Here is a 25,321-nt window from a genome sequence, read left to right as displayed (position 1 = left end):
AGCTGTGAACGAATGAGACTGGATGCAATCTAACGGCTTGCGTCTCCCGTGAAGGATTGATTACGTACGCAAAGTCGGGAGTTTGCGAGGGAAGAGTGGAGGGTGGGGAGATGCCGGAAAGCGGGTGAGGAGAGAAGGGTGGAGGGACGGGCTGCTGCTGACTGAAAATGCAGGATAAGAGTTACCTCTCATTGAGGGGGAAAGGTGTTGACAAAATAGTCTGAGAACGAATAAATAATTATTGCTGCGGTGATCGCCTTAAGGCGAAAACGGAAGCAAATTTTTGTCCCCAAGACCGGACAACAAGCCGGCTGCCGACACTCCTCCTCCGCCCCGGGTATAGGCATAGCCTTTTCGAACAGTTGAGCTCCTCTGGCTGAAATACCGACAGTACAAGCTCACTGTAGAGTGCCAACGGCAACATGAGAAGATATGCATGGTCATAGGCATCTTCACGTACATCACCACAAGCCAAAAGTAGATATAAGAACAACAGACAACACCAATCTACAGAAACAGTCAAAAAAGGTGATATGCTACAGAAATGCGAGTGTTCAAGACCCTAGAAAAGATTTCTATCGTCCATATTCACTCCCAACGGCTTCCCATTCACTATCCGTCCTCCCCTCATCCGCTTCACTTTCACTGATGCTCACTACACTCATCGGACCCCTTCTCTGCGGGTGAGGGTAAGAAGAAAGTCCGCTAGCATGAGCGTGAGAAGGCGGAGGTGGCATGACATAAGTCAAACCCAAAGTATCAATGAAAGCGTCACCTCCAGCATTGTTAGACATGTTGCAAAGGTTTCCAGCTTGGGATCTGGGTGAACCGCTAGAGCCGGAGAGAGTCCGACTGAGCGGAGTGGGAGAATACGCTTCAGCATCTTCGAACCCAGTCGTACTCGTCTCTGCTAGAGAAACCACATCATCTTCTCGCGCCCCTCCTCCTTCCCGGTTCATCCTAGGAGAATCAACGGACCCAGCGGCCGCTCCCTCGCCCATCCGATCATGCCTGTCAAAGGTGAGCTCGTTGAGCGCTTGAGGGATATACGTCGGCGAACTTTGTTGACTAAGGGATAAGAAAGAAAACGTAGTACTCGGTGCGAGTGCCAAGCCGGAGCCAGTCACAGGAGAAAAGGGAGAAGGAGAAGTAAAGATATCCCCCTCTTCATTGGGTGAACTTACACCTACAGCTGAAATTGGTGAGGACAGGCGGACAGGTATATGGGTATTTGACCATGAAGGAGGAGCAGATCGAGAAGGTGGGGTGAATGTACTGGGTACGTTGAAGATGACTGATCGAACTTCCGCATCTTGAGCAGAATCGGGGCGAGTGACGGTATATTCTGGCGTCTGCCACCCTTTAGCAGCGGAAGTACCCACAGCACTAGTAACAGGTGTTGGTGCTTTGAATGTTTTGAAAGGTTTTCCGATCATGTTAGGGGAGGGAGACGATGAAGATGATGGCGGCAGTTCAAAAAGTGGGTTTGCTGGCTTGAATTCCGACTCAAACTCCTCACTCCCAGCTCTTTTACTCCCTCTCCTCCTTAAACTCTTTCCTTCACCCCTCCGCTCACCTCCTGGGCTTAAGATGGCAGTGGAAGTACCGATCACAGGCATGGCTATCGCTTTTCCATCCACCTCTTCATCTTCTTCTTCATCTTCAACCCTTTCATACCGGTGTCCCCGAGGATGACGATGAAAATAATGCACAGAAGGCACGCCAACCCTGTCCGCAACAGCCTCAGCTCTAGATCGCGATGTTTCCCATGCTGACTCGATGTACGGTGCCAAATGGGGATCGTACACAAACTAAAGAAAGTGAAAGTAAGTTAGCTTTTATCTTAATAGTCATGGGCATGCGATTGTAGCAAGATACTTGTAGCCAAGGGGGGAAGAAACAAGGAGGACGTACTTTTTTGAACATGTACCCCGTACCGATGACGGCGATCGTACCTAGAATAATAGGAGCCGCAGCTGGCATGATGGGCAATTAGATACTGGATATACTTTTCCCCGGAACTGTTGGAGCTCGTGCGAGCTTTTTTGTAGCGCCTGTAGCCCTTTGTAGTGTTAATTGGTGAGGGTGAAACTTCCTTCTGTACTGCAAGTGACGGAATTGTCTTCTTTTTATATGATTTCAGTAATGTCAACGTATTCTAGGTTGAAGGAAGTTGACAATCAATTATGCGTTGACTGTTTGAACGTGTATGATGTACGATGTATGTCCTTCAGGCGACAAGTGACGAGCGATTATCAAGCTGAGGTCGGACTCGAGTGGCAAATCACTACCGTCGACAGGCCCAAGCTGGATTTGTGTGAACGGCTACTAGACGTTTGCGGAATGAATATTTTTTGGTGGCAGAGTGAAGATATCCTCCCAGAATTGAAGGCAAGGAAAAAATACTGGAGAAGTTGTATATATGTATAAACATAAAATGTGCATAGTTATTAACAGCGGATTATGGACCGATCACAGCTACTCGTTCGACGTCACTTTTTTGGTTGTGATGGAGGCGTCGTAAGAATTTAACTGCGGCAGCAGCATTTATCGAATGCACAAAAAGACAATTAAAATAATTATAATTGTTATCAAGCTTTGCCTTCAATATCTTAGCCCTTCGACACTCGCACAGTTATTCAGAAGTAGAGCATGGAGTAGTGCATGCACACCAGCGTCAAGTATGAAGTACTTTTATGCTCACCAACCATCTTCGTCCCAGACTTTCACATCAGATCATCATCAGCTGCTGCCGTCGGCCGTCGGCCTCTCCCGCCGACGAACGCCGCGACGACGATCGACGAACAATTAAATTGATGTGGCACTATCCCACTTTCCCTGGTGCCCAGTTCCCCCCCACCACCTGCTGCACCGTCGCCGTCTTGCTCCTGTTTCCTCGCGCCTCCGCCGCTCTTTCACCTTCTTTGCATCTTCCGGTTTCCGTCTTCCAATAACCCGCCACGAAGAACATTCAAAGCCTCTTCTTCTTTCGTCGTTGCCCCCCTTACCCTCCGTTAGGGCAAGGACGTTCGCGATGTGAGGAGGAGGGAAAAACCGAAAATAGGGTCAAGTTATGGGACCAAACAATAAAAATAAAAATAAGAACAAGTTAACATCATTTGATCGTCCTGATCGGCATGATTTGTGTTCCTTACCGCGCGCCCATCTATCGGGAAAGCTCAACCTTGCCCCGTTCGATTCACTCCGTCAGCGCTGGGGTTTCGCCCATGTAAAAAACCTTCTGCATCTCCACTTCGTCTTCTCCCTCTCTCCCGACAATCATTGCACAACCACTTCTTCGCTTTAAAGCCTTCTTATAAATCTTTACAACTTTCAATGGAGACGAAGCCGAGAGCCTGCCCAAAGGAAAAGTTCTCTGTGAGACGAGCGAAAGCGCACCACCAGGAAGACTGACAGACAACAGACACGGCGTTCATGCCTCTGCGTCCAGGGACACGGATACCTCGGAATCAGCACCCAAATCGCCTTCCCTTCTCGCCAAAGACTATTCTCTTTCATCCCCTTCATCCTCCACAAACAGCGGGACGCCCAACTCTTCTGTTCTACCCACTCCACTTTCCCTTCCCACCTCCAGAGAGAGTGCCAAGACTCTAGACCAAGCTCTCCACCCTCGCCCCAGAACTCAATGCTGTCGACCTGTACGTCGAGCTTTCCGAGCAGGCTCTTGACCAGGCGTCAATCATGTCGACACTGGCTGCTACAGAGCGTGTCAAATCTCCCAACACTATAGCCAATCTTGTCGCTCGTGCTCAGCTTGCGTCGGGCGAATCGTCGCTTGAGATGCTTGGACACACTTTCGCCTTGGGCGTGGAGCTTGATGAGGATGACTTTAGGGCGCTCTTACAGGATATGGCGCTGTTGTCAAACGAGTGTCGGCAGCGGGCAGCGAAGCTCAAGGGTCACAAGGGGGCTGTTGTGTCCACTTTGGCTTGGGAGTCACTCAGGCAACTTGTCGATGCCAAGATAATTTACGCCAATATGTTACGATGGGTCTGGAGGCAGAGGAAGCCTAGAAGGAATGGGCATACCAAGACCGAGAATCCGGGTTCGTTTGGGACGCCTTCGAGAAATCATGATACGAGAGAAAATGTGGGCCAGGCAATCAAGGAAGAAGGTGAGGGTGATATCGAGCCTCATCCTTTCCCTGTTAAACATGGCTCGGTTTGTCAAAGTCAGGCCCCCTCTAGTCGCCAGGAATCCAACTCTTCATCAAACGATTCCGATGGTCTTGACGCTGCTCATCGCAAGGGATCAAACCCTCTCATCGCGGTCAGCGAAGATGCCGAGCTTTCCTCTTTCGCAATTCATCCCCGCTACAGGTCATCTGCCACGTCCATCCCTACTCCAGGCCGTCGAAGCGCCTGGCTTCCTTCACCTACAGATATGTCGTCACTCTATTCTTCTCGTAATCAATCTATTGCATCTCATGAAGGCAGCCACGAGGGTCTGCCAGTATTGTACCGCACTCAAAGGATATCCTCGACCGGTTCCCTCATTTTGCCGAATGGTATTAGTGCATGGAACAGAAACCCTCCGTCATGTACATCCCGTCCGACGATGAGTTTCAGGCTGTTCATTCGTCAGATCTTGTCAAGTCTGCGTGGATATTACTTGAGGCCAGCGTCAAACATTACAGAATGCGTTTTAATATCCTCACTGACTCCAACCTCCCCGCCGCCCAGCCCGAGCCAAGAATGAAACCCTTGTCGCCATCGCCTATTCTGCTATGTTAATGGCTTCTCTCGCTCCTCGTTTCTTCCTTGCAAGCGAGAAGAGAGAAGCTCTGCTTGTTTCAGCAGAAGTTTATAGTACCTGGGCCGCCCGTGAAGTGGGCTGGTCATTCCTTATTGAGGGTACAGAAGCTGCCCTTTTGGCAGATAGACGTACCAACTCGTGGCGCGCAGATGAGGCAGGTAAACGTGCAGCAATGTTGCTGGTCAGGATTTGGTGGCATCGTGCTGTTACAAGTCAAACGATCGATGTCGACACTAAAACTCATGCGAAGGATGCGGTGGAAACGGTAGTGAAGAGAATGAAAGATAAAGAAGGGGTGAAGGAAGGAGATGTCTTTAGAATGAAGCATTGGCTGTACGTGCAAGAGGGGGAGTTGGATGCGGCCGAAGGGTTATTCTGGAGGAGTGTATGTAGGAGCTTGAGAGGTGGCCGTGGATTCGTTATGAGACAGAATTCATAGAAAGGAAAAGGAGGCATCGGGCGTCTGGCGAGTGGAGCACTTCAGTTGTAAGGTCATGTACGTAGGCCTTGTAATATTTGCCAGCCTTATAATCATGGCTTGTGACTTTCTGTATGCTTCGCAATCTTGATGCCCTACAACCGATAGCCGATAGCAATTATCGTATCAGATTAGCAACAACATTATCTTGACATCCTTTCGCCAGGTCGCTCACGTCATGTCATCAATACAGCATCAAATTGCTTCTTGTAGTTCTGTTTATGGATTTTCAAGGTGGTTCTTCTTCTTCTGTTGGCCGGACTTGCAGCGGGACCAAAATGCGTTGCCGGCGGAAAATGATTCCTTCGTGATGGCGTCCCTGGTCCCTGGACTGGGTGCTTGGATGCCCAGCCTTCTTCTGAGTAGACCACATGGAACATTTATTCTTTTCATGTTTTCTAATCATATCAGATAACGACCACAAATTATCTTTTTATCTCCTTTTTGTCCAAAGAAATAGTCATCTACTCCTGCGATACCCTCTTTTCGCCATCCCATTGCCGCTGTACACCAGCCGCTATGTTCATTCCCCGCCAAGAAGTCCCAGCTGTGCAATATGAATCCCCCGAATCCCAAAGCTCCTCTTCATCGTCATCAGCGACAACAAACATAACTTTTATTTCAGCGTTCTCCAAGATAGACCCATCGACAAATAACAGAAGCATGGACAGCCCCATGGCAGGCAATGGAGAAAATGGTGAGGTTGGAGAAGCGTCGGGATCTAACCAGAATGGAGACAATGCTTCAGAGACTGCGCAAGAGCGTCGTCGAATTGTCAGGTCTGTCTTCCTGCTTCTCATCGGGTAGCTCAAATGGTTACATGTGCTGATAAACCATTCTCAAGCAGAGGAAAAACTGGTTGTATAACATGCAGACTACGGAAGAAGAGGTGTGACGAGGCAAAGCCAATTTGTGCGACATGTTCTCGGCTGGGAATCGAGTGTATGGGTTATGGCGTAAAGAGACCAAAATGGTTGCGAGAAAAAGATAATGCGCAAAAAGCCAAGGAACACATGTATGTCACCTGAACCGCTTCTTTAGAAGAGGTATTTCTAACACCGGCGCATAGCAAAGCAACCGTTATGAAGAGGTCGATGGCACGGGGCCAAGGCGCTGCTCCTGAACATGAGGACATCTACATGTATAACGGCGATGTCAACTTGTCTGCCTCTACAGATACGGTAATGAACAATATATGGGGAGGAGAGGATAATATGGTTGGCGCGGAGATGGCCGATACATACGACTGGGGCCCACCTGGTTCAGCAGCTGATTTCCTCCAAGCTATCAGCCTCGCTCCTTCTATCCCCGTCCCCCCACTGGATCCAAGAGGCAATACAGACAGCACAATAAACTCTGTTGATGCTTTTTCATTACCATTCTATGCCCCAGGGCCTGATCCATCGATCTTCCCACCTGCGCCTGCTACCAATATGACAGTAGTCAATGCGAATGGGTCCGCCGATACAAGAGGAGAAGGCAACGATGACGAGCTTGGCGATTTATGGACCTCCTTATTTGGGCAGACTTTTCCTGCGTCATGGGGAAATGTCCCTTCACAAGGCCTTCCTTCTCTGACACCATCACCAACTCAATCCAACCAACCATCGCCGTTCTTTGCTCTTCCCTCTCCATTTGCCGACCTCGGCTTGACGCCTCCCCCTCCTCCGGCTCAACGGAATCCAAAAGACCTCAGCTATCTCAACCATTATCTTAAAGTCGTCCTTCCCATGCAATACAGAATCATGGGTATATCCGTTCTCATGGGCGATTTCGTCGCCCCTCTCGCACTGTATCATCCAGAGGTCCTCGCTAGTGTGTCTTCCCTCGCTGCCCTGCATCTTGTCTCCCAAAGAACGAAGCATCGTAATCGCATTTTCCCTACAGATCCTTCTATCAATTCCCCGTCCATCATGACTACCGGAAGCGGCGCTTTCCGTGTCGGGTCTGCCAGTCTAACGGAGATAGGTGATGATGAGGCGATTGTGGCAACTGCGGCGCATCAGCGCTCCATTGAGAGACTCAGATTCCTATCGCCGCAAGAGTTGACAGCCGGAGATGTCATTATTTCCGTACTCTTCGCGATCTCGTACCACCTCTTCTCGGGAGGGACATCAAAGCATCTCAAAGAGATGCTGGCCATTTCTCAGCGGTGTTTATCAGCGGCGTTGGCGTCCTCTCCAGAGCTTTCCGAGGATGGTATCAGGTAAGCCAAGTTGTATCTCTCTTTCAACGCGTTGCTAATCGCCATCTTGCAGATCAAACCCTTCGCCCGCTCGACATACCCCTTGGAAAAAATACCGTCACCTCATCGAACACATGATCTGGACCGACGTGATTGCCTCCGTCTCCCAAAACAAAGCCTCGCGTCTACTTCCTACTTATCGACGTATTCTCATCCATTTCCCGGCAGATACTCCTGAGACTGCAGAGTCAATGATTCTGATGGACAAAGTCATGGGATGCGATAGCACAACGGTGAGTCCATCACTTGTCCTATCTGACCGTTTACGAAAGCTGATGCAGGATGGGCAGTTACTGGCGTATGCTGAAGTTGTTGCGCTTTCCGAATGGCGTGAAAGGGTTGAAAGAATGGGATGTCTGTCGTTGAAAGAGCTGTTAAGACGAGGAGCGGCGATTGAAAAGCTGTTGGATGAGAGAGCATGGAGAGAAGCCCATCTTGAACGACCAAGTAGTCCGCCTCTGAATAGGGAAGGGCCTAGTGATGATTTGAGAAGAGTCATGAGCGATGTGTTTTATGGAGCTGCCAAGGTTTTGTTGGCTAGCGTGATTAATGGGCCATTTCCTCGAGGTAAGTCCTATATTATGGGATAACTTCATTGTCGCAGTCCGTATTGACTAATTGCACTGCAGTGCCTGATATTGCAGGAGGTGTCCAAGACACTCTCGAGGCGCTCAGCCGCCTTGATACCGAGCACCAGGATTCAGGACACAACATTCATCGTGCGCTTGTGTTACCCATCACAATCGCCGGATGCCACTGTGAGACACCTGCCCAACAAGCCTTCTTCCGAAACTGTTTTGAACGATTGGGTCCCGAAGCTAAGGCATTTGGGAATACCGGCCCAGCATTAGAGTTAATGGAGGAGGTATGGAGAAAAAGAAGTATGGCAGAACCGTATGCCAAAATTTGTATGAGGGACACTATGAAAGAAATGGGCTGGGAAGTGGAGTTATTGTTGATTTAGACCTGTGTGTCGTTATTGTACCATAGATGTATGTTGCATCATGATGTACATCTTGTATCGCTATCATAATCTTGTGACAGGCTTTCTCTTCTTGCCCAACCCCTCAATCGCTCCATCTTCATGAGCCCAAGCCGATTTTTGCGCAAAAACTTTCCCTTCCACATTCCTACTTTCGAACAACAACTCCAACTCTTCTCTATCATTGCCAAACCCTATCAGATTCCCCCATTGCGTCCAGCAAGGAATAACACCTTTGAAGGCATTTGCTTCTTCACCAGGGATCACCTCAGTCACCGGTTCCTTTCCCCCATTGAATGCGCCATATCTTTGCTTACAGCTCACGGCAGAAATCTTACACCGTATAACTGTTGTGCCCTTGACATTGGCGTCCATAGGTTGTCCAACACTTGCGATACGGTCGTACCCCAAAATGGTGTTGGTAACGGCAGCGAGAGCGGCTCGTTTTTCTTCGTGATCAGTTTCGTCGGAGAGGACAACAGGCTCATGAAGGTGAAGCGTAGCGCTGCGGTAGTTGAGACTGTGATCGTGTGCAGTGGGAGAGAGAACCAAACCGTCAACTACAAGATTGATGATGAGCAACTGATTCGGTCGTAGATATGAGGGATGTACTTCGCGTAGTGGTTGCGGTGAAATTACCGCTTCCTCTTGTGCAGGCCTCCACTAATCCAGAGTATTTATGACTACAATGCGATTCAGGCAGTCAGCCATTGTGATAAGCAGGCTCTAAAGTCTATACGAGAAGGCTCACGAATGAAGATATACCACATAGCTATCCTGGTCGTCCTCATCCTCCCCTTCGCATACCATTACGGTGATAAGCGGGATATTCATTATTGTCTCTTTGCGCCGCTGCTTGCTCTCCCCCTCTTCATCCCCAGGGTGCACGAAGGCGACATGGGCGACCATTCCTTCACGAAAGATGTCGAGCGCGGCTCGAAGAGAGTATGAAGCTCTGTTCTTGTACAGCCGGATATCAGCAGAAGGTTGAGAGGCCATGATGACAGGTGTTTTGGGATCTATGCTCTGGGTGATTGTGGAGAATGTGGTGCATAAAGAGTCCCGGAAATAGTGACTGTCAGTTTCGTTTGTATTTCGCGCCTCCTGAATCGTCCATTCACGTCGGCGGCTTAACACCCTGCCAAAACAAAGTTACGTGAAGTCTTCCGACGGACATTTTTAGCGCCTGAAATTCGAGCGCGCGCCTGCGACGGAGAGCCAAACAAATAATCAAATAATCAGAAGCTTGAAGCCGAAGAGCATTTTCGTTCAGATCAGCTTTCGCTCGTCGTATTGAAATGACATCTCATGGCCGCTCTTTATGCTTTCAAAGGCGCCCGTCGCTAATCAGATAAGCAGATAAAGCTCTGGCAGCAGATCTGCGACAACTCCTTTGTGCTCATACTTTTACTATACACACACTAAAAATAACGTATAGCTCTGCCATGGCTATCGAAACTTCGGCCGCCCACGACGTCGACAGTGCACCTCACGGTCTTCTCAAGAACGCACCTACGGACGACCTGACTCTCGAAGATGAAAGTTGGCAGCATAGTGTTTGCGTGCACTCTTACCCATCTCCACCCTTAAATGGGGGCGTGACTGAAATCATCTTCGATATTGAAGTCAAGGACCCTTGGAGGGCCCTTGAGGACCAAGGCTCCGAAGTGACCAAGAAGTTTATTGAGGAGCAGAACCACGTGAGCCTTCCACTACCTCCTTAGCACATCTATGTGGAAGCCACCGCTAATTGAGTTATTCACAGTTGTCCGTCCCTCGCCTCAGCAATCACCCTCTTCGAACGGAGCTTGAGATTGCTGTCGAACAATGCTACAATCACGAGCGCATGACCTGTCCTGAACTTCAAGCCAGCGGCTATTATTACTGGAAATACAATCAAGGTACATCTCCCCGAGATGTCATTCTCCGTTCAAAAAATCTCGAGAGTGATTTTGGCAAGTTTGCCTCCGAGGACGGCAAGGGCCCTGAGCTTTTCTTCGACCTTAATACAGAAGAAAACATATCTTTATATGCTCACAGCTTCAGCCCTAGCGGGAAACTTTGGTGTGCCATTCTTCAACAGTCTGGGTGAGTTTTCCGTTCTCCGTATGTATCTGCCTCCTGATACTCGATCCAGGGGTGACTGGTTGCGTCTTCGTGTATATGACACTCAGACTAAGAAGGCTATCGAGAGAAGTGTGGGAGGAGCGAAATTTACTTTTGGTGCTACCTGGGTGGGGGAGAAAGTGAGTAATCATGCCGTTTATTACTCGGTGCTATCTAACAGGCGTGCAGGGCTTCATCTACAAGCGAGTGATCGACTACGATACCACCGACGGCAACTACCAAGCAAAGGAAGGTCAATTCGGCTTGTTCTATCATCAAATCGGCACTCCCCAATCAGAAGATGTCCTCGTCTGGAAAGCCCCAGAGGGCGTCTTCCAGTACATTGGCAAGCCCTTGATCATCACATCCGATGCCAAAGAGGAGAATAAGAAGAGGGCTTGGTTCATGCTCGATATCTACAGGAACACAAGTCCGGAGACTGAGGTTTTGATGGTGGAGCTGCCTGGAGGGACAGCTGGCCCTGTGGGTCATACACTGCCATCTCTTGTGCTACATGGGAAAAAATGGGTATCAAAAGGCTTCACTGGAATGACCAATTGTAAGTTCCGTTCCATAATCGTTTTGCTCCACTTTTGACATTTGCGCTAGATATTGGCTCTTTGTCCGACGACACTCACTTGTTCACCTCTTTCACCGACGGAATCTCCACTGGCCGAATTATCTCTGTGAGCGCTGCTGACTATGACGCCTGTGGCGTCAACGAGGCTATCAAGTTCAACACTGTCGTTCCCGCAAACTCCGAGGGCCATCAACTACGTCACGCATACCTTATTGGCGACCAAGTCATCGTTCTCGATTATCTCAAGCATGGTTGTTCGTTCCTCGTGTTCCTAGATGCTCGGACCGGCAAATCTGTGGGCTCGTCAGACTCCAGGGGAACCCGCGGTGATGCCGCTATAGATCCAGATGTGGAAGTGCCTGTTCCAGAGGAGGAGGTAGCCGAGCAATCACCAACTGAAGATCAAGTCATCATACCTCAACATGCCTCCATCAATGAACTCCAAAGCCGACCAGACTCGAACGACTTTTATTTTTCAGTAAACACCTTTGTCGCTCCTCCTTACGTGCTTCGAGGAGAATTAATTAAAAATCACAAGGTGGAGAAGGGCATCAAGATCAGTGGCATTTCAAAATCTCACACGATGCCTCAAGAGACTCTTGTCTGTTCTCAGTTGTTTTACGAGTCGCATGATGGTGTCAAGATCCCGATGTTCATCTGCCATGCCCACGATCTCGATTTGACCAAGCCTAACCCGGCACTAGTTCACGCTTACGGTGGCTTCTGTTCTCCATCTCTTCCCCGCTTTGACCCCATGTTTGTGGCGTTCATGCGCAACCTCAGAGGGATGTAAGTACGCAAATAATGGTCCACCACATATTTCAAGCTTATTCTACCTGTAGTGTTGCCGTTGCTGGCATTCGTGGAGGTGGAGAATACGGGCCTGAATGGCATGAAGCCGCGCTCGGTATCAAGCGATGGGTAGGATGGGACGACTTTGCTTGGGCAGCCAAGTACCTGCAAGGGAAAGGTCTTACAACTCCGGCGCTCACTGCGACTTACGGAACATCAAACGGGGGCCTTCTGGTGTCGGCTGCCATGGTTCGCAACCCAAGCTTGTATTCTGTCGTTTTTCCCGATGTTGCCATCACCGACCTTCTGAGGTATCACAAATTCGTATATCTTTTCACACCTTTTTTAAACTAGGCAAAAGCTTATTGCGCTGTTAGACTCTTGGTCGTATCTGGATGGACGAGTATGGGTCTCCCGAAAAGGCTGAGGACTTCCCCATTCTCCATTCCACTTCACCTCTTCACAGTGTAGACGGCGACCCCGCCGTTCAGTATCCCGCTGTGCTTATAACTACTGCCGATCACGACACCCGGGTCGTTCCTAGTCATTCTCTCAAGTTCCTGGCGGAGCTCCAAGGTCAGTCTTCCATCAAATATATTGCTGTTTGTGGCTTTTACTGACGGTCTCTGCTAATAAAATTAGCTCGGAAGTCCGAGAACAAGGGGGTATTGTAATTCAATCTGTTTTTATCAGTAAATGACGAGGACGCTAATGATGGTTTGCATAGCCTCGGCCGCATTTACGAAAATGCTGGTCATGAGCGTGAGTAATGTCCTTCTTCTAGCCTAATCACGATGATGCTTGATGGACAACTAAAACTAACGATGCACTCGATAGTCGGTTCAAAACCTACCAAGAAGAAGGTTGAGGAGGCAGTTGACCGTCTGGTTTTTGTTTTGTACAACTTGAAGGAACAGTGATCAAGTCATCCGCATTTTGTAACGCTTTCCATTAATTTTTCACCGCACTATTTTGACAACTGTCAAATAAATGTACAGTAAATCCATGCACAAGAACATCATCCTTAGTATGCAAACTGATGTCAACAGAAGTAATAGTAGTTGCGCATGCTGCGGAATCTAAATTAAATAAGCGTATCTAGATTGGGGTGTGGTGGGGTGCACATGCCAACCCTATTCCGGCGCACATTCGATACCATCACATTGTATTGCTGAAGTAAACTTGTGATTTGTATATGCAGGGGGGGGAGGGGGTTATCATCATCGGCTCCGGGTCAGCTGGAAATCATCATCACAAGCACCAATTATGGTATCATTCGAAATCATTATCACGCCTAATTAATATAATAAAGAGTCGGCTTTTTTCGACGATCAAATATCGGCGATCCCCACCACCCACACCCCTATCGGTCTAATCCGATACTCTTGACTTCTTTCACAAAAGAACCTATAACTTAAAAGAGAAGCCGGACTAACATGTCTTGACCCGACGCCATTTTATCCCACATGGTGGTGAATGATGTCCTCCAGCAGATTCAGATCTAGTGCGGATCCTCCATCCTATACCACCTTTTCCCCTCCTGTCATGTCTCTTTCTCTATCTTCAAAAGCCCTCGGTTCTTCATTGCCCACAGAAGCCATCCCACTCCTCCCTTCAGATAAGCCTCGCCGATCATGCTTTCCACCCATACCAAGGGTGTTCTTCACATCCTTCCTTCTCGCCATGACATTTTCATTCACTCAAACTTCTCTTATCTACGCCTTTCGAATCATGACATGCGATGAGTACTACAAGACCCACGACGAATGGGTTGGAACAGGTGATAGATGTTCGATCCCGAGGATCGAAGCCGACAGTGCTTCACAAATCGCCATCATGAGTACTGTTACGACATCGTGCAGTAAGTATCTGTTATGGCCGTCAGAAATGTGAGACTAGGCTGAAGATCGTCATCTAGCCATTGCGAACCTTTTCATCACGGGGTGGTTTATCAAAAAGTTCGGCTGCAAAGCGGCCATGTTCCAGCAAACTTTTTGGGCAGCATTGCGGAACCTCACTCAGATGTATGCCCTCTCTATTGGTGGCGGTACCGGTATGCAGATCATCCAAACTACTCAGCTTTTTAATGTGTTGGGCTCCGGGGGAGGGTATCAAATTGCGAGTAACGTCTTCATCTCGACGCTTGTTGCTGCCGAGGAGAGAACAAGTCAATTCGGTGTTTTGACTGGTGTTATCATGCTGGGTTCATCATCTGGCTACACTTGTGAGTATCATTCCCTCCACTTTGTGCTCATGACTTGACAACACTTATACAGTCGGCGGTCTCGCGTATAAGTGGTTTGGCCTGCTCGCACCTTTCCAATGCGCCTTTGCGCTACTCTGTTTCTGCACGGTTTTTGGATCTCTCTTCCTCCCCTATATCCCACCGGAAGGTGACCAATGTACCGACGACAAAAAGAAGATGAAAAAGTCATTTTTTTCCCCTCTCAAGATTTTCGTTCCCACCAAAACCGCGGTCAATGACAAAACCAAGGACGATTACAATCTGCTACTCTTGGCCTGTGGAGCATTTTTTAGTGTTTTGGCGACAGGCTATGTCAGTATGGGGCTTCAGCTCGTAGGGACGGACAAGTTTGGCTTCCAGCCAGGCGAGAGCGGTATCATGCAAGTGAGTAGCAATTGTCCTATCTGTCAACAATTAGCTCAACGCTATGTAGTCCCTCAACCTTCTGGTCAAGGCATTCTTCCTCTCCATCTGTTTCCCTCGCATCATCGCTGTTGGTCGACGATATGTATCACACCGACAAGATGTACCTTCCTTCCCTGCTACTGAGCATCCCGAAGACCCTTATCAAGCCGAAGAGCCCGACGATATCGGCGCACCTCGTCAAGAGCAAGCTCAAGCACCAACTGACGCCAAACATGGATCCCTCTTTGACCTTTATTTTCTCCGCTGGTCCATCTTCACCGATGGCGTCCTCACCGCCCTCACTGCTTTGAGTACGAAGGGATGGCATCTGTATGCGGCGGCTTGTGTGTTGCCATTTGCATCTGGAACGGGATCTGCTTGTAAAGGTGTAGTCTTGGATTTTGTCGATTCTGAAGAGCGGGCAGATGCTCTGAGTGCGATTGCTTTGGTCGAGAAGATTGGTGAGTGTTTGCAACGACATATGAAAATAACACTAGCTGATTAAATCCCTTGTTCAGCTCAAGTATCTACGATCTCAGTGTTTGGATATGTTTTTGCATGGCTCAGCGAAGAGGGAAAACCGACATTGGTGTTTTTGGTCAATGGGGTAAGTAAACTTTTGGAAAGTTTGACGGGAACCAGCCGCTGACGCATCCTAAAGTTAACGGCTATTATTGCGTTCCTTTTTCTTCTCTTCGTAAATATACCCAGACATGGCGAGGGTAAAGTCGCGATTCGATAATGATTTGGCGTCGCCAGATGTAATGCGTAATCGTAGAGAAGTGCATTTAGATGTATTTTTGTGTATGAGCTTATGGATTTGACGTTTGCGTAGTTGAATCGGTAGTTTGGGAATTTGTTGACTGCGTGTTAACGTAAGAGCGCAGATTTGGGATTGCGGATGGTCATGACCATGACGTTAAGTGAAGTATGCGATGATGTGCTTACTGTTTAGCGAGATGGATACCTAGATGTCTTTTAATTTGTAGCGACGAGCGTAGAAGTGCATATAGGTCCATAATAGCCTGGTACCGAACCGCTTTCCTCTATCTGACTCTGGTTGGATACAGACCTACGTGAAATTAATTAGACAAAGATGACTTGAACGAAATGATCGATCGATCTTCCAATTTGTTTTGGCCGTTTTCTTCACATTCGTTCTTCGGAAGTGTCCATCTCTGGTCACATAAGATTAACATGACAATAACGAATTTAAGAAGTTTAATTGGGGTATAGGAATCAGCAGTGAAAGCATATTTTCAATTGATCACCTTACTAAGATGATGATTCTACTCTCCCATCCATAACTCTCGTTCTTGTGCGGTGAACACACCTTTCCAATTCCACTCATCTTTCAGCCAATCACGCAACGTAACTACCTTGATATCCATTCTTCTTTCAGCTCCCGCTCGCCTTTTGCTCGCATTCACTACCTCCTCAGCGGTAGGGTTCCTTGTTAGCGATTTGTACCAATCATCTCCCAGGTTCTCTAGCCCTACTATGGTGATGGGACTTCCCCAATACCCAAACAGACGTGATAGTTCCGCCGAGTATGTGTCAGCGGTTTCCGCTCGATAAAACTGGTCCGAATCACCCTTTGTCTTCTCAAGCTCGGCATATTCATCTAACCTTTCACCCAGTACCTTGGGTTTCAGCAAGAATACCATCTCCTTCACTTGAGGGAACGAGCTTCTCAGTCGTTCTAAGCTGTTGGTGATTTTGAGCGTATAACGTGGTGGACGACAACTGGGTAAGGAAACAACGAGTTTGGCAACTGAATTGACAGCACTTTCCCGAAGGGAAGTTGGAGAGTGGTAAAGTTCATGACAGATGCGCCCCAGGCTCAACACATTGGACAGGATTACCGTACGAGGGCTGAGATCTCGCGTAAAGCCGGTAATTAACCCCATCTCTTTGGAGTATGCGCACTTGTCTTCAGAACCTGGTATGATTTCAAGGTTAAGGGTCTCTAGTTTTGGAAGGATCTCTCCAGGGGAAGGGAATATGGCTGATCCACAGCCTTCATTATGGCAACGAATGGTTAGATGGTGGGTGTAGACAAAGTATGAGGAGACTGGTCGATGATGATCGATATGTAGCCTGTTGTAGTTGATGAGGCGACCTCCATCAGCTTCTTCAGCAGGATTCAGAGTAGATCCTCGTTCCCTGCTGAAAACCTTCCTAAAGACCCAAGTACCTTTTTTCGTCTCCTTGGTCTCGTTCCGTGGTATTATCCACCATTTCTCGCAGTCCACCCTGACTGTCTCGTAGATCAACGGCGAGCCGACAGTATTCCAATATTTTGACACCTGGATGATAGATAGGATAGTTGAGCGATCACATAGTTTGAGGATGTCGGGCAGTAGTTCTTCGATAATGGGCACAGCGTGCTTGGGGATAGGGATGATGGACTGTAGAGGGTCGGTGACATTATCTTGTTTTATTACTATATTCGGCATTCGCCTATTGTTGATGATCGTCTGATGCTGTTCCCTACTTTTGCACTTCATGATACAGGGTTTGAACGACACACAACCACAAAAAGGCGCAAGTGGTAATAACCTGATGGATATGTATGTGTAAGAAGAAGGAGCGAGGAGGACGCTCCGTTCACCCGGCCAAATCCGATGGAAGTAAACTTGGAGACACCGTGGGGACTTGTAATTTTCGCCAGTCCTCTCACTCCGCAAGAAGTTCGCCGTTTTAAGCCTCGGCACATTTGCTTTGCTTCTGGGGAAGGAAGCAGAAAAAAAAATTCTCCATCAGGGAGTTGAACCCTGGTCTACCGCGCACAGACTAGACAAACTAGATACTGAGAAGCGGTTATACTAACCGTTATACTAATGAAGATACTATTAGAATTGAAGGAGTATTACGTATAATATCTCGGAGAGTTAAAATGCTCGATCTCACATAATAACGACGGCGAATGGGACAAGAGATATTTTGATATTTCAATCAGACAGGCGTATCTTCTCAAACTTCCTCATAAATTACAATCCGGCTTAATAATGTTACCAAGAGCCCACAGATTAGTCAATCAAAGGCCAGGGATCGCTCTTCGACCTCACGCAAGCCACGTTTCCTCAGCGGCAACTTCGGCAGTTAGACGTTCGGTGGCAAGTCAAGCCCAAGTAGCCCAACCCCCGATCCATCCTGAAATTGATGGCACATTCAATGATCTGATCGGGGAAGGGACTATGAACATGGGAATGAAACCTAGAGGAAGCGACAGGACGTCATTGCCATACAGAAATATAAACGAGATCGAATTGGCGGATCATCAGCCTGTCCGACATAGCGGAAGAAAGTGGTCATCTCTAGGCTTGCGAATAGAACAGAGTGATCTCGTCATCGATGAGTCGCCAGAAGTTTATAACTCTGCCTCGGAAGGGGAATACCATGATTTTGGTCGAGAAGAAAGGAGGAGCCCAGCTGCTGTCTTGGGAAGCAAGCGTCTGGGAATGGTAGTCTTGCCGGAGGAAATGCAGCGAGGTATTCAAAGGCAAATCGACCGTAAGCATATTTGATTTGAGAAGACATCAAGGCAAGTTATACTGACGATGATCTAGTCATGGACAATCCCCGAGATATTCGAAAATCATATCTGGCGCTTCCCAATGTTCCTACACCCATTAGCGCTACAAAATCGGAGCGTAGAGATAAACCGTTCCGCACACCGGAAGGCGAGCTTGCCAAAGCATCCGCAATCCTTCCCGGAGAGTATGGTGCGGTCAAGAATGTGCTGGAAGAATTGGAGAGAAGGTTAGGTCGAGAATGGTTGACAAGTGCAAAGGAAGGAGAGATCTTGGAGTTCTCATCTAGCCTGGGGTCTGGCCTTTGGTAAGTGCAGCTCTCGTGTTTTCTGCTAGCAATGTTAGTTATTAAGCTTCGTAGGGCTATCATGGATGTCATGGGTGGTCTGCTCTCTTCTCGCCGGAGATGGCAGGAAGGACAGGACAAGTTAAAATATCAATTTGTACACTCTTCTAGACATGGTCTTGACCTCGTCCAAAGAATAGCAGAGGGTATGTGCATATCCAATACGTAACTGTACGTGGGCTAATTTTGTTGCGTAGTCATCCCTGAGGAATCTGCCGACGTTCAGTTCAACCGCAGACATGTCCATTCTTCGACCCCATCACTAATTCTTTCCACATTCCATTTAACCTCTTTCCCTACATTACCAACCAGACAACTCTACCTGCGTCAACTTTTAGAGCTCTCATCTCCTTATATCGTCCTCATCGAAAGGTCAACACCCCAAGGCTGGGCCGCTATCTCACAAGCCCGCTCATACTTACTCGAGAAATCAACTTCCGAAAACCCCCTTCACGTGGTAGCTCCCTGTCCTCACGATGGGAAGTGCCCTTTGGTCGGAACCAAGGATGTTTGTGGATATAGCCAGAGACTTCAAAGGCCTTCTTTCCTGAGAAAAACAAAACACTCATCTAGGGGAGAGGAGGAAAAGGGTTACTGCTACCTAGTGATCGCCAAGGGCGAGCGTCCCTCCGTTGGCACCGTAGCTGAGGATATGAAAGTTGCTGGAAGGATGGGAAAGGTGGGACGGGAAGCAGCTGAAAAAGCGTTGATCAAGTCTCAAGGCCGATCGATCATTCAAGAAGTTGAAGGTCACGAAGCGGTAATGGAAGTTGTGCGCCTGCATGAGATAGAGCCTGGTATGGAGAACTATTTTGAAGAGACGTCACCCTCTGTCAACTCGGAAGAATTGGAAGAGAACTTAAGAAAGGAGGCGTATAGCTGGCCGAGAATGGTTGCTCCACCGATGAAGAGGAAGGGACATGTCACCATGGATACTTGTTGCGCTGATGGTGAGTTGCAACGCGCCAATATCCAATGTTCAACGATTGACATATCTCAGGTAACATACAACGTCTTACCTATACCAAGTCGCATTCCAAGCAAAGCTACCATGACGCTCGTAAATCTTCTTGGGGTGATCTCTTCCCCCACACTTCCAAAGGCAAGCCTGTTATTCGAACCCGTGGTGTCAGACGACTTGCAAAGTCCGAAAACAATGGGGATGCGGACGCAGTTATCAGCGAACTCTTATCAGCAAGCTTGGAGGAAGAGATGGAACTCGAGAAAGCTATGGAGGCGGTGGAGGTTGACGAGCTGAAGGAATTGGAAATGTTGGGCATTAAAACTCCCAGGGCTGAAGTCTCCAAGGAAAGGCAGGATGACGATATGCTGGTGTGGAAGTCGAACAAGAATGGACCTTTTGCTTCCGGGCAGAAAAGGAGCTACAGAACTTTAACATCGACGAGGAGCACTTCACAACCTAAGACGCCACCTTCCATTCAGACTCGATCAATGTCAGCTCGCCCGGCTCCTCCAATTAGGCCCAAGGCGACCCTTTCATCCTTGTTGTCACTCGCTAAATCTGGCACCCCCATCAGCGTTCTCACTGCTTACGATTACCCCACTGCTCTCCTCTCCGAATCCTGCAACCTCGATATGACTCTCGTTGGAGATTCACTTTCTCAAGTCGCTCTCGGTCATGAGACAACTACAGCTATTACCCTTGATGAGATGATCCACCATGCACGAACGGTTGTACGGGGTGCGAAAACACCTTTTGTTTTTGCCGATATGCCCTTTGGTAGCTTCGAGACTTCCTTAGAAGAAGGCGTCAGGAGTGTCTTGAGGATGGTTAAAGAAGGTGGTGTAGATGGTGTCAAAATCGAAGGTGGTCGCGAAATTGTCCCTCTTGTTCGACGTCTTTCCGCTATTGGTATCCCTGTTATGCCTCACCTCGGCCTGCAACCTCAACGAGCCACCAGTCTGTCAGGCTACCTCGTTCAGGGGCGAACCGCTCAAGCTGCTTATGAGATCCTGCAAAGTGCTCGAGAGCTCGCGAATGCTGGGGCTTTCGCATTCCTTCTCGAGGCAATGCCCTCAAAGGTTGCGAAGCTCGTTACTGAGGAAGTTGGCAAGAAGGGTGTATTCACAATTGGTATTGGTGCTGGAAATGGGACCAACGGCCAGGTTCTGGTTATCACCGACGTGCTTGGTATCTACGCTGAGGATCCTCCTGAGGATATAGCCACACCCAACGTTACAGGAGAAACCGAGCTTGTCTCTACGTCTCGTGATTTCACCAAGCCTCTCGACGCGCCACGATTCGTTCGTCAGTTTGGGTCGCTCGGGCAAGAGATGCGCCGCGCTGTGCGTGCATATGTGCAAGCTGTTAAGGGAAGAAGCTTCCCCGACTCCAAAGAGAGCTATGGGATGAAGAAGGAGGAGTGGGAGACGTTTTTGGAGATGGTCAAGCGCGAGAAGGACCAGCATTAATGAATAGAAATTAGAGCATACCTTGTGTCATTATATATCTGTCTTGAATCATCAATAAACATAACATCAATCTGCATTCGTAATTTTGAAACCCTGTATGCATACATAAAATGCGTAATTATTATGGATGGTGTTGTACAACAGTCATAAGAGTCGTGCTATCGTTTACCTCTTCCTCTTCCTCTCCCTCGCCCCCGACCTCTACTGCTACTCGAACCCCGATATGACGATCCTCCACTTTCATCATTCGGACAGTTGCTGGCCCAATGGCCTGGTTGGTTGCATTTGAAACAATCTATACCACTGAGTGTCAGCATACATGCATTCTTTACAAACGTAAAGCGGCTTACGTCCACTAATCCCATCACCGGTGGCCCCAACACCAAAGCCACCTCCCCCTCCGCTTGTATTATTGGGACAATTAGTGGCCCAATGGCCTTGTTCACCACATTTATAACATGCTAAGATTGCGTCAGTCTGGAGACATCGCTACCCGCTGGAAAAGGCAGGCTTACCGCCAAAAACATCACTTCCACTGTCACCGCTTTTTCCTTTAGAAAGCGCCTTTGAATTTGACTTTGCCCTGCTTGAAGATGAGCCGCCACCTTTGCCATCGCCGTCGTTCGGACATGCATTTGCCCAATGACCCGCTTCTCCGCATTTGTAGCACTCTGTGTGGCAATTTTGTCAGGTTTGGCATTTAGGGTGTACCTTTCAAGCACGAAGCACAAACCTCCTGAGGTTCCACTCCTTCCTCCTCCTCCGTTGTAAGTATCACCTCCATTAGAACCACCACTGCCGAGATTAGGATCATCTTCCCATTGGAAGAACCCACAACGGGCTTTCGGGTTGTTCGGACAAGCCCTAAGTAAGACGGAATTGCACTTTAGCAAGTAGCATTCATCGGCACAAACGTGTAAAGCTTGATAACTTACCAGAACTGTCGACCTTTGTTTGGACCTTCTTTGATTACTGTGGCGAAAGCCGCATCAAGGCCACATTTACACGAAGGTACGCCATCTTTCGAAGGAGGGGGATCGTTCCGATTCTGAAACTCACTATCAGTGCCTTTTTCCTTCGACGCGAAGGGGGCATGGAACATACTTACCGTGGTTTTTTGTCTTTTGGATGGCGGCGGTTGAGCACTGGCTGTTCGTGATTTACTAGGGCCAGCCGAGCGTGCCATATCTCCATCCGTCCCCCATTCCTTGAAGCGCCTCACGTCAGTAGCCGCCTATTGTGATACGCAAGCAGTAGACTGACGAAGAAGCCGCATTGTTCTCCTTGAGGCTGAGGACATGTCCAAAACGATCTTCCCTTATGCGCCGAATCCGCCTTGGCAACAACGCGAGAGACAGCTTCTCTACCGCAGTTGCACATTTTCGTATCGCCACCGCCATCATCCGCGCCTACCGAATAAATCAATCAATTCAAGCTTAGTTAGATTCTGACAATGGGGAGAAGAAGGCGACTTACCAAAAGTAGGCGATCCTGCCCTTCTACCAGCAGCCGTCCCAGCTCCAGCAGCTCCCGCTCGTCCTCTGGCAGTACTTGTTCCCCTCCCTCTCGTCGTCGCCGCACCTCTCGCTCTCTCTCTTACACCACCTCTCGGCGGACCTTGGTCATCATCATCATCGTCGTCGTCGTCATTGTCATCATCTCGACCGCCTCTGGGAGCGACAACTCCTCCACCACCTCTGCCTCTTCCTCCAGTTCCTCTCCCCCCTCTTGCACCTCTCGCTCCTCTAGTTCCTCGTCCGCCTCGACCACCCCGTGCTGCTGCTCGAAGAGCTTCTTGGGCTTCGCCAGCTCCGTGAAGGTAGTTTTCCACGCACTGATTATAAGAAAAACACACGTTAGTTTTGCATTTTCGTTGGGAAGAAGGCGGGAAAACTGACATCGATAACGGTCTGGAACTCTCGACGGGCCTTGACGAAAACTTCCTTGTATTCTTCAATCGTAGTCTGGAGAATCTCTCTTTTCCCTCGTACACCATCACATATCAATTGCATTCGATGCTCAGTCTTTTACATTCATCGATCAGCTTGATGTTCGACGTGTAAGTGATGATAAAAAAAGGCTCACCTCTCGTCGTAAATGTGGTTTGCTCAAAGAACGGTCAAAACCGATAGCATTGAACCCTTCGACCAGACCGATACCCAGAGTAGATGGCACGAGGTATTTTATTCGAGCTTCTTGTTTTTCTGTAACATACCCGCGTTCAATGATTTTGGCAATATGCTCAGCGATGGTTGCATCGGTACCTGTTACATGTCTCGGTCAATAACTGACCAAGGTGGAGAGATGGCAAGCGAACATGACAAACAAACTCACCGATGCCATTCTTATCCATCAACCCAACCAGATCAGCCTCAGTCAACAAACTTGGTCGACTCGTCGTTCCCTCCTTCAAATCAATTACATCCGGTATAAAAACCTCCCCTTCCTCAAAATTCGGTAACGCATGCGTCGCCCACTTGTCATACGGGTACACCTCCAAATAATTCCTCCTCAGGACGACAAGCCCTGTAGTGGAGAAGATCTCATCGGCGATGGAGATTTCGACAGTGGTATTTTGGCCTTCGGCGTTGGTCGAGCAAGAAGCGAGAAAACGACGGGTGATGAGTTCGAATACGCGGCGTTCGTCGCCTTCAAGGTTGCCCGCGTGTGCGGTAGGGTGGATAGGGGGATGGGCTTTATCGTTTTTACGGCCATTTCGGGGTTTCTGAAAGGCACCGTCTAGTAGCCTTCATTTTTTTAGCATTTATAAATTAGTAAAAATTCGGCTCTGGGTGAGAAGAAAATGACTGACTTTTGAGCGTAAGCTCCCCATTGGTTATCAAGCGTTTGCTTTTGGATGAGAGAGTTGAAGTCAAATTTGGGATCGTACTGATCGGTTTCGGTACGAGGATAACTAACAATACCTTTTTGATAGAGTTTTTCGGCAAGCTACAAACACCATCAGCTTATGCAAGTGATGTTGGTAATGATATAGTTTACATCGAGAATTCGTTTAGGAGTCATATGAAGTAACCTCGAACCAGATTGTTGAAGCTCAACTGTCGTCAACGGTAATGGCTTCCTATTCTTAGCTTTTAGTACTGACCCTCCCTCATTATAAACCATGGGAACCCACCACTTGGTCGCGGGCTTTGATTCGACCTTCAAAACCCTCGTCTGCGGATTGACTGTACACTGTTCGTACAACACCGCCGCCAGATCTAAATCGAACAGATGGTTCCTCTTCCACCTAAACTCGACAGTGCTGGGTTCACCATCTTCATGCTCTCGCTCGAGGGCGACGAAGATGTACCAGAACGTTTCAGGAACAAAGGCTTGGACGCGGGTGTATTGTTCGACGACAAAGCCGAGAGTTGGGAATTGGCATGGACCTGAAAGAGGATATAATGGAAGGAAGGCGGTCTTGGGTCAGCCAGTGTGGTCTTCTTGGAAAAAAACCGGGGATGCGAGAAGGAAGGACTTACCGTAACTGATGAGTTGCTCTGCTAGATCGGGCACTCGTACTTGCAAAGTCATCGTTGTAAGCCTTGTGAACGCCGATCCAACCTTGAGATCCAAGCTTATCCTCGTGGCCACCGCATCTGCCTGCCTCATATCCAAGTCGTTCGCCTGTCTACATGCTTGGTGGATCTGCCTAATATCATCACAAATACCGCGTTAGCTTATCAGTTTCAAGCCTTCATCCTGGGAAAGGAGACCCACGCAGGGATAATGGCACTAAACCTCGCTCTTTTGACAAGGATATTCCTATTTACTTTCTTACACGCCGCTACGACTTCAGATCCGATATGTTCTCCCTCTCTATCACAATCAGTCCAAATCATGAGTATGTCGGCGTTACGGGCTTCAATTTGGAGGTTTGATTCTACTGTTTTCAATTTCTACGCCAGAAAGGTACCATGTTAATCACATTTGCCGCGGGAATGCAAGAGATTAGACGTACTTGGTCGACGAAAGTGATGACTGGTGCATCGAACAGCGCAAACGGATCACAAGACCCCCATTTCCGATGATCATCATCAAAATCCTACTTCCCAAAAAGCTTCTATCAGCGTTCCTTTTCTCTCATTTGTTTCATTACACCCTTCACATCCCCGTTTACAGAGCTACTTAATCGAATAATTGACTGGTGACTAACACTTGAAGTCAAATGTCCCAAGACTGCTGTGACGGTAAAATTGGCACCTCTTCCATTCCCAAGCGGCGGAGCAAGGTTGTATAAGAAATCGTAATTGCGTATATATTGGTGTCTTCCGTTCCTCTGTCCAAAAGGGAAGCCAATTTATCAGTCTCTGCCCCTTTCTTGACATTTACGAAAGGAGAAGGAAATGGAGATAGGGACTTACAGTATCCCACCGTCCTCCGGAGAGTATCTC

General features: G+C 48.4%; 9 protein-coding genes and 1 non-coding gene across 10 annotated transcripts in view; 5 read left to right on the top strand and 5 right to left on the bottom strand.

Annotated features, from left to right (window-relative positions):
• Positions 1-575: 575 nt before the first annotated feature.
• On the bottom strand, positions 576-1,983 carry CNBJ3190 (hypothetical protein; the record flags this gene model as incomplete). The annotated part of the gene is made up of 2 exons (XM_767950.1): positions 576-1,811; positions 1,915-1,983. The coding sequence occupies 2 exons, from the start codon at positions 1,981-1,983 to the stop codon at positions 576-578; spliced, it is 1,305 nt and encodes a 434-aa protein (XP_773043.1).
• A 1,719-nt stretch (positions 1,984-3,702) lies between these two features.
• On the top strand, positions 3,703-4,719 carry CNBJ3180 (hypothetical protein; the record flags this gene model as incomplete). The annotated part of the gene is made up of 1 exon (XM_767949.1): positions 3,703-4,719. One exon carries the CDS (start codon positions 3,703-3,705, stop codon positions 4,717-4,719), a length of 1,017 nt encoding a protein of 338 aa, XP_773042.1.
• Positions 4,720-5,773: 1,054 nt separating this feature from the next.
• CNBJ3170 (hypothetical protein) lies at positions 5,774-8,463 on the top strand (the record flags this gene model as incomplete). Its single annotated transcript, XM_767948.1, has 6 exons — positions 5,774-6,033; positions 6,102-6,269; positions 6,324-7,460; positions 7,513-7,732; positions 7,790-8,066; positions 8,129-8,463. The coding sequence occupies 6 exons, from the start codon at positions 5,774-5,776 to the stop codon at positions 8,461-8,463; spliced, it is 2,397 nt and encodes a 798-aa protein (XP_773041.1).
• A 63-nt stretch (positions 8,464-8,526) lies between these two features.
• CNBJ3160 (hypothetical protein) lies at positions 8,527-9,480 on the bottom strand (the record flags this gene model as incomplete). The annotated part of the gene is made up of 3 exons (XM_767947.1): positions 8,527-9,041; positions 9,094-9,164; positions 9,233-9,480. 3 exons carry the CDS (start codon positions 9,478-9,480, stop codon positions 8,527-8,529), a joined length of 834 nt encoding a protein of 277 aa, XP_773040.1.
• A 446-nt stretch (positions 9,481-9,926) lies between these two features.
• Positions 9,927-12,879, top strand: CNBJ3150 (hypothetical protein; the record flags this gene model as incomplete). Its single annotated transcript, XM_767946.1, has 10 exons — positions 9,927-10,181; positions 10,247-10,569; positions 10,619-10,727; positions 10,777-11,146; positions 11,197-11,956; positions 12,010-12,283; positions 12,337-12,535; positions 12,602-12,629; positions 12,687-12,721; positions 12,797-12,879. The coding sequence occupies 10 exons, from the start codon at positions 9,927-9,929 to the stop codon at positions 12,877-12,879; spliced, it is 2,436 nt and encodes an 811-aa protein (XP_773039.1).
• Positions 12,880-13,435: 556 nt separating this feature from the next.
• Positions 13,436-15,351, top strand: CNBJ3140 (hypothetical protein; the record flags this gene model as incomplete). The annotated part of the gene is made up of 6 exons (XM_767945.1): positions 13,436-13,820; positions 13,878-14,183; positions 14,236-14,588; positions 14,638-15,070; positions 15,128-15,216; positions 15,271-15,351. 6 exons carry the CDS (start codon positions 13,436-13,438, stop codon positions 15,349-15,351), a joined length of 1,647 nt encoding a protein of 548 aa, XP_773038.1.
• Positions 15,352-15,898: 547 nt separating this feature from the next.
• Positions 15,899-17,119, bottom strand: CNBJ3130 (hypothetical protein; the record flags this gene model as incomplete). Its single annotated transcript, XM_767944.1, has 1 exon — positions 15,899-17,119. One exon carries the CDS (start codon positions 17,117-17,119, stop codon positions 15,899-15,901), a length of 1,221 nt encoding a protein of 406 aa, XP_773037.1.
• Positions 17,120-17,364: 245 nt separating this feature from the next.
• Positions 17,365-17,459, bottom strand: CNBJt090. Its single transcript has 2 exons — positions 17,422-17,459; positions 17,365-17,400 (listed from the first exon to the last, which is right to left on the bottom strand). It is a non-coding gene; the product is annotated as a tRNA-Glu (tRNA).
• Positions 17,460-17,620: 161 nt separating this feature from the next.
• Positions 17,621-20,924, top strand: CNBJ3120 (hypothetical protein; the record flags this gene model as incomplete). The annotated part of the gene is made up of 5 exons (XM_767943.1): positions 17,621-18,125; positions 18,182-18,452; positions 18,507-18,637; positions 18,689-19,441; positions 19,492-20,924. The coding sequence occupies 5 exons, from the start codon at positions 17,621-17,623 to the stop codon at positions 20,922-20,924; spliced, it is 3,093 nt and encodes a 1,030-aa protein (XP_773036.1).
• Positions 20,925-21,045: 121 nt separating this feature from the next.
• CNBJ3110 (hypothetical protein) overlaps positions 21,046-25,321 on the bottom strand; it is a gene marked incomplete at both ends in the record, with an annotated part of 4,327 nt that continues 51 nt past the window's right edge. The window contains 18 exons of the mRNA XM_767942.1: positions 21,046-21,219; positions 21,275-21,385; positions 21,440-21,788; positions 21,860-21,972; positions 22,033-22,131; positions 22,188-22,333; positions 22,401-22,758; positions 22,823-22,948; positions 23,010-23,188; positions 23,259-23,671; positions 23,737-23,873; positions 23,925-24,006; positions 24,061-24,316; positions 24,410-24,579; positions 24,648-24,826; positions 24,889-24,972; positions 25,084-25,206; positions 25,292-25,321. The exon at positions 25,292-25,321 is cut by the window's right edge and continues 51 nt beyond it. Of these exons, the coding sequence (XP_773035.1) occupies positions 21,046-21,219; positions 21,275-21,385; positions 21,440-21,788; positions 21,860-21,972; positions 22,033-22,131; positions 22,188-22,333; positions 22,401-22,758; positions 22,823-22,948; positions 23,010-23,188; positions 23,259-23,671; positions 23,737-23,873; positions 23,925-24,006; positions 24,061-24,316; positions 24,410-24,579; positions 24,648-24,826; positions 24,889-24,972; positions 25,084-25,206; positions 25,292-25,321 (3,129 nt within the window). The remainder of the gene's footprint in view (positions 21,220-21,274; positions 21,386-21,439; positions 21,789-21,859; positions 21,973-22,032; positions 22,132-22,187; positions 22,334-22,400; positions 22,759-22,822; positions 22,949-23,009; positions 23,189-23,258; positions 23,672-23,736; positions 23,874-23,924; positions 24,007-24,060; positions 24,317-24,409; positions 24,580-24,647; positions 24,827-24,888; positions 24,973-25,083; positions 25,207-25,291) is intronic.

This window comes from Cryptococcus neoformans, chromosome 10 (genome assembly GCF_000149385.1).
Source record: "Cryptococcus neoformans var. neoformans B-3501A chromosome 10, whole genome shotgun sequence".
NCBI classification, from domain to species: Eukaryota; Fungi; Basidiomycota; class Tremellomycetes; order Tremellales; family Cryptococcaceae; genus Cryptococcus; species Cryptococcus deneoformans.
Note: the sequence above shows the minus strand (reverse complement) of the source record. Positions and strands in the feature narration are given on the sequence as shown.